This window comes from Parasteatoda tepidariorum, chromosome 10 (genome assembly GCF_043381705.1).
Source record: "Parasteatoda tepidariorum isolate YZ-2023 chromosome 10, CAS_Ptep_4.0, whole genome shotgun sequence".
NCBI classification, from domain to species: domain Eukaryota; kingdom Metazoa; phylum Arthropoda; class Arachnida; order Araneae; family Theridiidae; genus Parasteatoda; species Parasteatoda tepidariorum.
Genome location: NC_092213.1, coordinates 79,868,347 through 79,881,946, shown reverse-complemented (window position 1 = coordinate 79,881,946; position 13,600 = coordinate 79,868,347). Strand labels below are relative to the sequence as shown.

At 29.8% G+C, this 13,600-nt stretch overlaps 1 protein-coding gene across 1 annotated transcript in view; it reads right to left on the bottom strand.

Annotated features, from left to right (window-relative positions):
* The window catches only part of LOC107449682 (cysteine--tRNA ligase, cytoplasmic), a 50,223-nt gene that overhangs the window by 1,263 nt on the left and 35,360 nt on the right, over nt 1–13,600 (bottom strand). Inside the window, exons 17-20 of the mRNA XM_043052177.2 lie at nt 13,063–13,150; nt 11,087–11,167; nt 3,943–4,010; nt 3,509–3,652 (exon numbers count right to left, since the gene is read on the bottom strand). Of these exons, the coding sequence (XP_042908111.1) occupies nt 3,509–3,652; nt 3,943–4,010; nt 11,087–11,167; nt 13,063–13,150 (381 nt within the window). The remainder of the gene's footprint in view (nt 1–3,508; nt 3,653–3,942; nt 4,011–11,086; nt 11,168–13,062; nt 13,151–13,600) is intronic.

Here is a 13,600-nt window from a genome sequence, read left to right as displayed (position 1 = left end):
CCTGTGAATGTCAACCATCACATAGTCGCTTTGATGAATGTCCGAAATATTTGCTATATCCGATTTTATATTAATTTATTTGTTGATATTATTTTATTCATTCAACATTTCAATATCTGCTGAGGATAGATTGGGAGAAACATCAGCGTTCGGAGTACTGCTTAAATGCATACTGGGTAGTGGCACTTGACCTTTTAAAAAAAATTGGTGTAGGGTATATCGGCAGTGGCATTCAACTAGACCTAGTATATAGTTCGAACATTTACCAAAGCGACTATTTGATTGTCAACATTAACTGGAAGTCAACAACCCATTCTGGTCTAACATAAGCACAAAAAACTGTAAATGAGTATAGACGTTCAATGTTTCATTCGCATTTTATCTCAAACAGTTTTAAAAACTTTGCTTTTTAAGATTATAAATGAAAGTAAATGCGTTTAGGATTTCAGAATAAGAATAAAACTTCATACAATGTTTTCACAGTTTTTTCAGTAACAGCTTATTTATTATCTTTCAGTGGGAGATGAATTTTTTTAAGAGAGTGAGGTTGTGAGATAATTTTTTTCACTTGACTAGCTAAAAAAAATTTTCTCATGTAATGTTAAACTTTTCTTAGTACAGGGTTCCCACTCTATGATGAGATTGAAATTCAAGCACTTTCCAGGACTTCTCAAGGACCTCAACAAAATTTTCAAGGACCTTAATCTAAGACCAATTTTAAAAATTATTCTCTTCTATTTTACTAGAAGCAACAATGCTTGTTGTGGCAATAATTAATTTCAAATATAATACCTAAATGCTTTGCCTATATAGAGAGAAGAGAGTATATGTATTATGGACTAAAATTTATATTTTTTTAAAAACAACCCTACTGGTTTTACATATTAATTCACAAAATCATTTTCAGCACAATCTATAACTAATGGTAATGAGGTGTTAATGGTGAAATCCTTTAATCCTGTGTATTTCCATGTGAAGGCTGCATGAAAGACAGAGCTAAATCTTAGGTATTCCATATTCCATGACTATTCCATAACCCCCTCCTCTCCTCTATTAAACATCGTTTCTGAAATTATTCATCCATAATTTACACAACCTTCTCTAAATGTTATGCAGCAACAATTCTTTCTGAAAATAAAAATTAGAAGGAACATATCCCATTTTCACCATGTTTAAAAGCATTATTCGTTATGTGTAATCCACAACTGCCAATGAATATGACCTGGTGGGAATATTTCTCTTTTAATTCACACTGAAGCTTCTAATAGAATTTCCAATTGACATAGGGTCCATCCATGGATAATTGAAGTATTTTAGAGAGCTTTTAACCATCATCCATGCATTTGTAAAAAGAGGACAAAATATTTTCTGCAGTTCCATGACCCATAAATTGGGAGGTAAGATACTTAGTGCAAACTTTATTATCAATTCCTTACCATAATGTCCATCTGCTTAGATTGTAGAGACTGATTTAACGTCTCATCAAAGAGTACAGTGTAGCAATCAACATTCTTCAGCTCATTTATAAGAATCCCTTTGAAGTATAGTGCCAATCCAAAGGAGCCCAAATAGGCTCACTTTGTGGCACTACAAAAAAATTGTCTCGCTATACAGCTATCAGCAAACATTTTGGAGAACAATTTACTAATCCCTTCACAGGAGTTACATGAATAATTACTAGTGATGCACTTCAGACTCCAGAGAATTTCAGCATCAAGCACATTCCTTTTGACCAGATAAGAAGACAATGTTACCTCGGCCACTAAAGTTTCTGTTTCACATGGGGCACACGATGTTGAAGGAGTATTTACACCAGATGAATTAGATGTTGATGTCTTTGGAAAAAGAGAACTCAGAGCATGAGACTGCTTTTTTGTTTTACCTTTCTTTGATTTGTGATTTCAGAGCAGATTCTTCCATTTTCGCGATATCGATCTCCTTCATGCATAATCGGCACTTGGCTCTGAACTTCTTTTCGGGCATCGATAAAATCCATTCTTTATAAGCTTGATTATCCATCCATTGGGGGTTAAAATAGCACTTCCCAGGCATAACTAGTCTAAACTACATAACACAAATACGAAGCCGTGCCTTTGCGAATACGCTTTACAATAAAGTTTTGAAATGACGCAAATGTACGGACAAGTGCGGATGGTAAAACGGCAAATTTATTGAAAACTACAAGGTACATATTGTTACAAAATTCGAGAGTATTCCAGTTTCGATAAGAAAAAAGAAGATCTAAGCATATGAGACAGAAGATGAAGTGGAGTCTTGCCCCGAACGCATTGATTGTCTGCTGTGCTCGTGGCGTTAAAAACCACGTGAGAGAGCTCGGGAACAAAACAGAAAGAACGAGAAAGATCCGCGGGTGTTTTATAAAAAGGGCCGCCGGCAGTATTGGACAAATTCAAGGACCTATCAAGTTTTTCAAGGACCTAAGACGTTTTTCAAGCACTTTCAAGGACCTAAATTTAGCAAAAAAAAATTCCAGGACTCTCAAGGACCGTGGGAACCCTGTAGTAAAAACCAAGCTACAATTTGCCAATTTTGAACATAGAAGTAATATACGCAATACCAAAATTGCAGTCTTAAAAGTTCATGTTTTAGATTTTTTTTCATGAAAATATATATAGTCAAACCTGTTATAGTGAACTAACGGGTAAAGTGAATAAAATATTCGCTCCTGTGCCTTGCTATACACATATAATATCATTTTTTGTGTATATAGTGAACCAAAAGAAGAGAGGAAATTGGATATTATGAACTTTTTCCCCTCTTTGACTGATTTTTTTCTATCAATTTTTGGTAAATTTGAAATTTCTACATTTCATTCATTCATAATTTTGAAATTTCCATATTTCATTTTTTGAAATTCCTACAATTCATAAACGGATTTTTAAAACCATCTATTGGGTGGAATGTAGCCATGAGCATTTTTTCTTGTTTGCTTCTTTTTCAGTTTCCACTCCCTAAATAAAGGCCATTCCTAAATTTTTTGTATGCAAGAGGAAGAGTAATAAAAAATCATTTTTTGTTACTACATATTGCCTTTTAATAATTTTTGTATTTCTTTTTATGGGTCATTTATTTAAATAATGCGTAATAAAAGGGAACAGTTGGGAAAAATTGGTTAAAATTGTTTGCATTACAGATATAGTGACCTCTTGGATATAGCGAACTGAAATTTTGGTCCCTTCAAGGTTCACTGTAGCGGGGTTTGACTGTAATTAGTTTCTCCCTTTGTAAAGTATAATTTAATATTCTGAATTTAATTCCGAATTATGAATAAAAACTGGGATGCCATTTTGAATGTATATAACAGCTACAATTTTTAAATCATACAATTTGCAAATGAAAATTTATACTGGCCCAACCTAATCTTTTCTAAATGAAAATAATCCAACTATCGATGAAGTTAAATTTCTTCTTTTTTCTTTTTTTTTAAAAAAAAACTCAATTTCACAGCAAGAAATGTTAAAGAGAAAACAGAAATAAGAAGCCTTACCTTATCATCAAATTTGGAATATTTGTCAGTCATAGATTTGAACATTTCACTCGGAGGTTTTCTTTTTGCCGCTTCCCTCTCTGCTTTCAGGGCTTCCTGTTCTTGTTTCTTTCTTTCTTTTTCTTTTCTCTTCTCCTCATCCATCTTTATAAAGACAAATTTATTAATTATAATACAATAAAAGTATGTCAGAATGATAATTGGGTACTTGCACTTCAAGAAGAAGACCTCCCGTACCCGTGTTAAGAATTCATTTTATTATTTTCTGACTTAAGCATGCATAGTTTCACTTAACATTTTATTAATGATATTTAGTTAAGAAACATTTAAATATTTTATTTGTTGTGTCAAAAAATTTAAACATTTTAAAATAAAATACACATATAAATAAATAAAAAAGTTGTCATTTGCTTATTATTGATGAAAAAACCTACTCTTTGTTTTATTTCTTTTTCTTTAGCTAGTACAGCTGGATCAACAAGTTTAATAGCAGCTTTCAGTCCTAAAAAATAGATTACATATGAGTTGTTATTTTATTTACATTCAAAAACATCTTTTTTCATTATTAGGATAATTAATTATTATTTTCATAATATTCTATTTAAATCTAATAACTATTTACGCGTTTATAACCTAGGCATTCTATATTTTAACATATCATTTTGGACATTTCCCATTATAAAAGCAGCATACAACATGTACTGATTTTATTATTGGCTATTTAAAAAATGCGACATAATGTAGAATGAAATCATAAACCATAAAAATGAAAAGAAAAAAAAACATAATTGATTTAGATAGTTTGCATGTTAAACCTGCAAGAATGTACAAGAGATTAAAAAAAACTATTTATTAAAAACAATTCTCAAAGTAAGAGTAAAATTAACATAGTACAGCACAATAGGTCATAGTAGTTAATATAGTGGGTTGAAAGTAAATTAGTAGCGATTATGAAAAGAACGCAATAGCCCAGTAGGTTCATTGGGTCATAGAAGAAAGAAAAGCAAAAGGTTAAGAAAATTTAGAAAGTTATGTTACTTATATAAATTTAACAATGGCATAAATATCCATTCTAGAGAGTTGAACTGTGGCCTCTCCCATAAAAGAAAATTAGAACTACTCACCCATTTAGATGTATACACACTTTATGCAGATAGTTCACAAACCAGATAAAAATAAATAATGTTTGTTGTTGTCATATACATTTAATATTTTAAAATAGTCACAAACACTATATTATAACATCAAAGAGAACATTTAGGCAATATTTTATCAGTGCCCCTTTTCATTTCTACAGGGTATCTGCTAATGTTTTCAAATTTATTACTTTCCATGACTAATTCCAAGAATTTTTCATGACTTAACGAAATTACTATTTTCTTCGACAAAAACACAACAATAAATTTAAAAAAGCATTATAATAACATTAATTGAAATGATAGGTATAACCAAAACTGTTATACTCTGCATCTTCATATTTATAGATTTTAAATTTAAAAAACAGAGTCAAGAAGAAGTTGAAGCAATAAAACAGCTGGAAAAAAATACAATGTACACAAAAATACAAATACCATGAAAGCAAATAATTTTTTTTTCTACAGAATTATATTCCGAAGATACTTTTCTTGCTCATTGGAGAAGAAAGAAATACTCATGATTTTTCTGTTCTCATTTCAGAATACAGTGAAACCTCCTGTTATGGACACTCCTGCAAAACGGACGCCTCTCAATACGGACATATTTTTAATTCCCCGGGAATCTTCTAAGAATAAACCATTACATACATTCTCCGCAAAGCGGACACTCCTGTAACCGGACGCGGACAGCCATTTTGGTCCTGAAACGTTGTTTTTAATCTCTACAAACCGGACACTTCTTTTTCTAAATAAATTGCAAGCTAAAAAAATTCAACTTTTCACCATTTTTAAAGCATGTAAATAAAACTTTTTGCCTTATCCATAACTAAAAATATTGTTAAGCTATTTCACCACCGAAAAATCAATCTTTCTCCTGTCACCTTGCCATATCTTTGTAAAGAAAGGAGAGAAAATGGTACTGCACTCCTGAAATAATTCTGATATCGGCATCTTTTGATCTTTTCATCTGGACCACACAGGTTATGAGACCCCTCAAGTTGAAATGACTTCTCTCAATGCTTCTTCCCCATTGAAAATTTCTTTAATTTTCTTATCAATTTGAAGACTGTATTTAACACAACTGGGGTAAAAAAAAGAGAACAGAAGTATAATCTTTGAGGTGTTTATATAAATGAAACATTTATTCAGACACTTGATAGCTGATCAATTGTGAATAATCATCTCCATAGGTCCTCATGACTTACAGGTATGCATTACTTTTTTTTCTGTGAATCATGGGAGGTTTATTTTCCAAGAAGGTATTAACCATGTTCCCTATCAAATGATAAGTAGGTGTAAGGGGATGTGAACCTAATAATTGAAACGGACTGAGGACAGTACGCTCCTATTTGGTATCATATGTCTAACTTGAGTATCTATGCTAATAGGAAAATTATATTTATTTATCTGTAGCTACATCCAGAATTATGTATTTATATCAAACTTCTTTATATATTCTTTTTTATCTTTCTTATTGTTTAAATAAATATTCTTGTAGATATTTACAGTATCCTTGTAGATATTATTTAATTGTTTCTACATTTTTGAGAATATTCTAAAAACAATTTACGGTGTTAAATTTCGTTATTAGGGTACCCTTCCCGTAAACGGACAACTCTCATAAAGGGACAAATTTTTTGGTCCCATGAATGTCCGCTTAACGGAGGTTTCACTGTATAAAAAATTCGCTAATGACTGGCTTGCTTCAGCTAAGACTTTAAATTGATAAAATAAAAAAATAAAAAATAATAGCAAAAATTCTAAAATCACAGAAGTTTAAAAGATAATTCGCTCTAGAAATGAAGTTTTTCCTTTCATTTCTTGAAAGAACACCATAATTTTTAAAGAACATGATAAAAACAGTTTAATCAAATATGACTGTGAGTGGGGTTTTTATTACAAATTCGGATATTCGGAACACCATGAAATTGGGCAGGGGGGAGGGTAAATTCCATTGTAAAAATTTGATTTTTCGGCGACCTAAATCCATGACTTTCCATGATTAATTTTAAAAAAATAACTAAAATCGTTACATTTCATGACAAATTTTGTTCAGTTCCAAAATTCATGACTTTTCAAGTGTGCAGATACCCTGTTTCTACCATAACATTTTTTCGTATTTATATCAACATTTCTGAAAATTCTATTTTGCAAAAAAAACGACTTTTCTTAAAACACTAGTTGCTCTTCCTGGTTATGCAATGATTTAAAAATAGCCATAGTTCTCAAAATTGAGCCAATAGAAATGAAGTCACAGTGATGTCACTGATACATAAACCAATCGTTAAAAAGTGGGAAGGCCTCATGCTAAACCCTCAAAAATTATTGGAAACTGAAAGAAATTGAATAAAAAAACAAAATGGAAAAATGGAGTGGTAAAAATAGTCTTAAAATCTGTTTCAAAGCAGGTGGAGCAAAATTTACAAACTATCTTCTTGCATAATTTTGTAAAAATTAATTCTTTTATAAATTAATATGATAGAAATCAAAACTTGATATCTGATATAGTTTATTAAAATTTAAATTTTAATACATGTTATTAATAGTTAAAACATTTTTGATATGTTTATTAAAAAAATAATCTCATCTCACTATCTAGAAAATGAATTTCATTAAAAAAATAATTTATTAAAATATTTAGAGATTATTGATTAATTATGAGCTTAAGCTTGTGTTTTTTTCTGTAAAACCAACAATTACTTAAAAAAAATAATAAATATATAAAAACTTATTTAGAGTTATACATCTGGAATGTAATTTTTAGAACTGATCTCGTTTTATGTTTAAGAAAAATTTTGTTTTTTCATGACTTAAAAAAATTACTTAAAATAAATATCTGAATTCTTTCACCAATTTAAAAACAAATAAATAAAAACCCGTAAAAATGAATAATTTTTTTCTGTCCATGTTTCACAAAATAAACACTAATCTCAGACATAATTAATAATTAAGGTTTTATACAAGCAGAGTAATCATGTTTTCAAAAATCAAAATTAAAAACTATGTTTGAAATGACTTACTTTGATTATATTGAACTACAAAATAATTTAAAAACTTTTTACAATTGTAAAGATTCATTTTATATTGTTTACAATTTATTTTGTTACTTATTAGAATAGCAGCAACTTTTATGGTATGAGACAAAAAATTATTTTCCAAAAGTGGTAGTAAAAAAAAAGCAAAAAATTTTACCAAAATCGCACACAACTATAACATTACTGAATAATTATCAAGCATTGAAATAAAGTATACAGTCAGATATTTTATCAACACCATGCAATTTTTCATCAAAATAACTTTGATTCTTTTACTTGTTATTGCCAAATATTAGATTACGTGAGCAAATAAATATAATTGAAAGAATGAGGATGGCAACATGGCAGTTGCACTGGAATGGCAGTTGCACTAATAATTGCAATAGATGCTAAAATTCTCCAACTTCACATCTGCCAGTAATGGAGAAATAAAATAACGGAGATTTTACTAGCGACATTTTTTGGACTACAAGTAAAGTTTTGATACATTATGCATAATCATGTACGTCAAAAAGAGAAATTCAATATTGTAAATAATATAAACACTTACATTTAGTAAAAAATATGTATATAAATCTTAATCTAAAGAAGATTTTTAAAATCAGTATTTATAATTGCTCAAATTATTTTATAACCGTTGTTAAACAGCAGTCCCAATTTCGGGTTTATGGCTACTAATGTTCAACTCCGTAACCTTGTCATTATGAACCCAATCCAGAAGACTTACTCTTGGATTACTCAAGTAATAGGCGAAATTTGCCATCATTGAGGACTTTTTGATAGAACTAACCCGCATTTGAGTTACATGGAGAGGAATAGCACGAAAACGTTCCATGTTTAGCCAGGCTGCGAAGGGTATTTAAACTATTAACACTCAATATATTGCAGTACTGGCAATAGCACTATCTGTTGAGGAATAAGAGCAGTATTTTTGCCATCAGCAAAGCGGATTTTTTATTGCCAAAAAATTTTTTGTTAAAAAATTTCTTCAACAAATACAGATAAATTTGAGAATATACAGGTAAACAGGAGATAGTCATAAAGTACAGGAGACTTGAGAAGTATGCAACTCCAATCTCAATAACTGATTACTGTTACTGATAACAGGGGTCTGTTTAGAAGAAATTTGGGTCCGCTAACGGATCCTTCACAAAATATTTTAACTTAAAATCGGATCCCTCACAAAATAATTTATCTTCTAATCGGACCTTCACAAATTTGTTTATCTTCATTATCGTCTTGTTAATAGAATTAACCCTTTCCGGGGGGGAAGGGAAGAAAGACAGATGTAAACGAGCTAAGTTTTGTCTTCAGCAGACGCTTCTTCCACTATTCGTCCGAAATGAATATTCTGCTTTCAGCAGTATAGGCTAAATACCAAATATTTGTAAGTTGCATCTCTAATTTAGTAGCTGCAATTGCTGTTTATTTTTTAAAATTTAATTTTTTTAATTAAAATTTTACAATGTTGAGCATAATCTTGTATCTATTTACAATTTCAAAACTCCTTGAAAAAGTTTTTTGCAATAAGGATTCATTTGCACAAATTCATAAAAGCAGGACCCTGGTTGAAAAAATGTGACTTAACATTTATTTTATATTCACAAATTACGAGTAATTTTTTCACAATTTTACAAAATGTCTGGACAGACCCCTGGACAATTTTAAAACTGATTATTTTCCAGGCATAATATAAGAATTTTCCAAGTTTTTGTAAAAAAAAAAATTCAGTTTTCCCAGACTATTCCTTGGTTTTTAAAGTCAAAATAAAATTCCCTAAAAATTCCAGGTTTTCCTTGACCTTAGGCAGCCCTGATGTACTCGGTACTTAAGGACCATTTTAAAACTTCCTACTTAGTAAAGTGTGTGTGCCATATACAGATCACAAAATAATTATTTACACTTTTTGTTATATAAACAATCAGTTAAGTTTTTAGCTGAACAGAAAAAAAAAAAGAATTAGTAAGGTCTTGAAACTCAGTTTCCAATTCATAAACTGTATATATAGTTTGAAAGAAAATTGAATTGCAGCATTTAAGTGAACATTTCTTAAAATTGCATTCAGTTTCACAATTTTTTCCCTTCTTTCAAGCAATTTAAAAATACAGTTCTTCAATTACCTCTCAAGTTGAATCACAAAAAAAAGTAAAGTTTGATTGCGTTTTTATTTTGACCAAAGAATTAAAAGCAATAATGAGCCAAGATGGTTTAGGACATATGACGTTCACCTCCCAATGAGATGACGAAAGTTAAAATTATCGATACGAACTTTGCTTCCCACTCATAGCAATTAAAGTGGTAGACGAACATGGGTCAGAATATCCTTTCCGTTGGAATGTCCAAGGGTGATTTTGAGGCGCCTCTCTTCATGTCATATAAATGCTGGTTGGCAGCATCAAAAAGTCCGTCGCGAAATCTTGTTTGACTCAATGCATGATTCAAGAGTTCTTTTGTCTCCTGGATTTGATTAAAAATTATAAGTCTACCAAGTTGAACATTAGTAGTCGTAAACTCAAAAAAAAATGGGTCAACTGTAAAATTATACAAAATATTTGGAGTAAAATTTTTTTCAAGTCAATAATTTTGAATATTTATATGTGTCATTTAATTCTTATGATTGTGGGGAAATAATTATCGACTATGTCAGCCTTCATTTATCAAAAGGTACCTCAAGATAGAATCAAGTTAACATGTCTCATATACTAGTAGTGAATTGGTATTTAATATTTATAGTGGTAGTTACGCCACATTACTCCCCTTCCAGAATTTTACCTGGGATAGAATTCGAAGAGCGGATACCACTGTTGATTCATGCTGTTAATTTATGTATATCAATTTTGCTCATTATATTTTTGTCTTCATTTTTCGTTTATAGCATTTCACTCATGTTTTTTTATTTTTTGTTTGTTTATTACCGGGAGACTTTATTTACTTCACCGGATCTTTTTTCTATTTTTATTTTTGAGCAGTTTATATTAAGCAATTCAAATGAAGGCTTGAATGTATTGTGGCGTAACTACCACTATAAATATTAAATACCAATTCAATAGTATATAAGACATGTTAACTTGATTCTCTCACAAGGTACCTTTTCATAGATGACCTTCATCTATCAAAATTCACCTGACATAGTCGTCGACATATGACATAGTCGATAAATAAATTCACCATTGAGGGGAATTATAAATCGACTACGTCAAACTTCATCTATCAAAAGGTACCTCAAGATAGAATCAAGTTAACATGTCTTATATACTAGTGATTCGGTATTTAATATTTATAGTGGTAGTTACGCCACAATACATTCAAGCCTCCTCACTTCCACATGAAAATCAACAAACTTTTTAGACAATGCAATACATATTTACTATAGAAGTAACTGATAAAAAAAAAAAAATTTAAAGTACCTTCTTGATCTTCTAGACGGACACCAAGAGCGGGTAGCACATCATCACGCAAAGAGTCACACAGTTTGAGTATAGGAACAGCTGTAAGATTAAAAATTATCAAAATAACAAAAACATTGAAAAGAAAATATCGACCAACAAAATCATTTCAGTACACAAAATCAATCATAAAATACATAAACAAATAATAAATCAAAGTTAAGTAAAGGAAGTAGACGACAAAGAATTATATTTCAACTGATTCGGTGTGCAATACAGCTCTGGATTTAATTAACTTATCGTTAATTAGCATTCCAACTTATATAGAGAAACTTCTCAGTTTTAATACACCATCTTACTGATAAAGATTAGCTGGTGCTGACTTCATAGGCCACATGTGTGGGTATGGGAGGTCTTCTTCTTGAAGTGTCAGTACCCAATTATCGTTATGACTACTTTTACTGTATTATAATTAATAAATTTGTCTCAAAATGATTTTCTCAAAGATTTCATTTCGCTAATGTTAATTGGATACCTGCAATGTGACATAGTCTGGGTATCTCGATTCTGATTGGTTGTTGAAATGTGGCATTTGTTGACGTTAGCAACTGTTCTTTCCATTCTATTTTGAGTTAGCCAAGCCCTTCAAGTATTAATTTTCTTAAGTGACACAATCTAAATTCCTTCACAAAGATTTTCTCAAAGATTTCAATTCTTTCACTATATATTTACACAAATACATGCGGAACATAAACAAAGTAATTATGCATCGAAGTTGCCAGGTACAGAAAACAAAATTATATCACGGTTACAATAAAATACATAAAAAAATAATAAATCAAAGTTAAGTAAAAGAAGTAGATGAGAAAAATTGTATTTCAAGTAATTCAATGCGCGATACAGAACTGTATTTAAATAACTTATTGTTAATTAGCATTCTAACTTATGTAGAGAAACTTAGTTCAACTTTAATACGCCTTTTTGCTAATAAAGATTAGCTGACCTCATAGGTCAAATGTGTGGGTATGGGAGGTTTTCTTGAAGTGCAAGTACCCAATTACCATAATCCTTGTAAGTTTTACATTGACAAGAAACATATATTCATTTTACAATATTTTACATATTTTGCTCTTTGATATATAATTGAAATAGTTATTAAAAGATTTTCTAAGAAACTAGATTAAGACTCCTTTTTCTCTATAAATATTAGGTAAATAACATCAACTGTTTGAAAAGAAATGTCCCTCAAAAAAGGTTTTGGTTCTGGTGCAAGTAAAGTGCTAAAATCCTCCAAGCATATTTACTCTCGAACCAAAAGTCGGTATTACAGAAGGTTTATTGCTAAATAATCTTTCATGAAACTAAGTTAAAACATTAGAAAACATGGGAAGGCTTCATACATAAAAATAGTATCTCAATGTCAACTTAATTTGTCACCAAAAGTAAATCACCATAATCAAAGTAAATCACCTTATTTTAAAAAGAGAAACTCAAAATTGTAAATAATACAAGCACTTACATTTAGCAAAGTAAAAATTATGTATATAAATCTTTATTTAAAGAAGTATTTTTTGAAACAATTATTTATAATTACTTAAACTATAAACACTCAACAAACTGCAGTACTCCCAACAGCACCATCTGTTGAGGAATAAGAGAAGTGTTTTTGCCATAAGCAGATATTTTATCAACAAAATTCGTTTTAAACATTTCTTCGACAAATACGTAGAAATTTCAAAATACACAGGTAAACAGGAGATAAGTCTTAAAATACAGGAGTCTTCATTTATAAACAGGAGACTTGGCAGTTATTATCATTTTGTACAGCTATATTTTCATCGTTATACTGCATTTATTCAGCGAATAGAAAATACTAAAGTTTATCAAAAACAGCATAAATTATAAATCTACAGATATCTATAAAAAAAAAACATAAAGGCACTGAGCAAATTTATTGAAAGAAAAAAAAACATAATTCGTCTGAATTGCAAACTGACCTTTAATTTCAATGGCTTGCTGCCTAATATTTTCTCTAAAGTCAGCTAGAGTTCTTAAATAAGGCATAACTATGTCATCTTGGTTAACCTAAACAAAATGTGACACATTTATAATTCAATTTTGATAACAAAATTCAAATTTACATTATAAAACATTATGTGATGTCACTATTTTTTAAGAAAATAAAATATAAAATATTGAAGAGATTTCCTAATTTTTTTAAATTTTTTATTTTACTTACTTTAATTTAAGGCCAAAAAATTCTGAAATAATTTTTTGCAAAAACAACAAATTCATTTCTTATTATTTGATTTTTAATTATCAAAGTCAGTTTCAGGTTATTAATAGCTTACATGCACTATTGCACTCATTATCTTAGTTATTATTATTTTTAAAATGACTACAGCATATGAATTAGGTAAAAAAAAAATTTTTTTTCACAATACCATTTTCAAAAGAATTAAGTTTCGTAAGAAAACACCTAAAACCGGAATTAAAACTACTGGCTTAAACATTATACAGTCCCACTTCTATTTG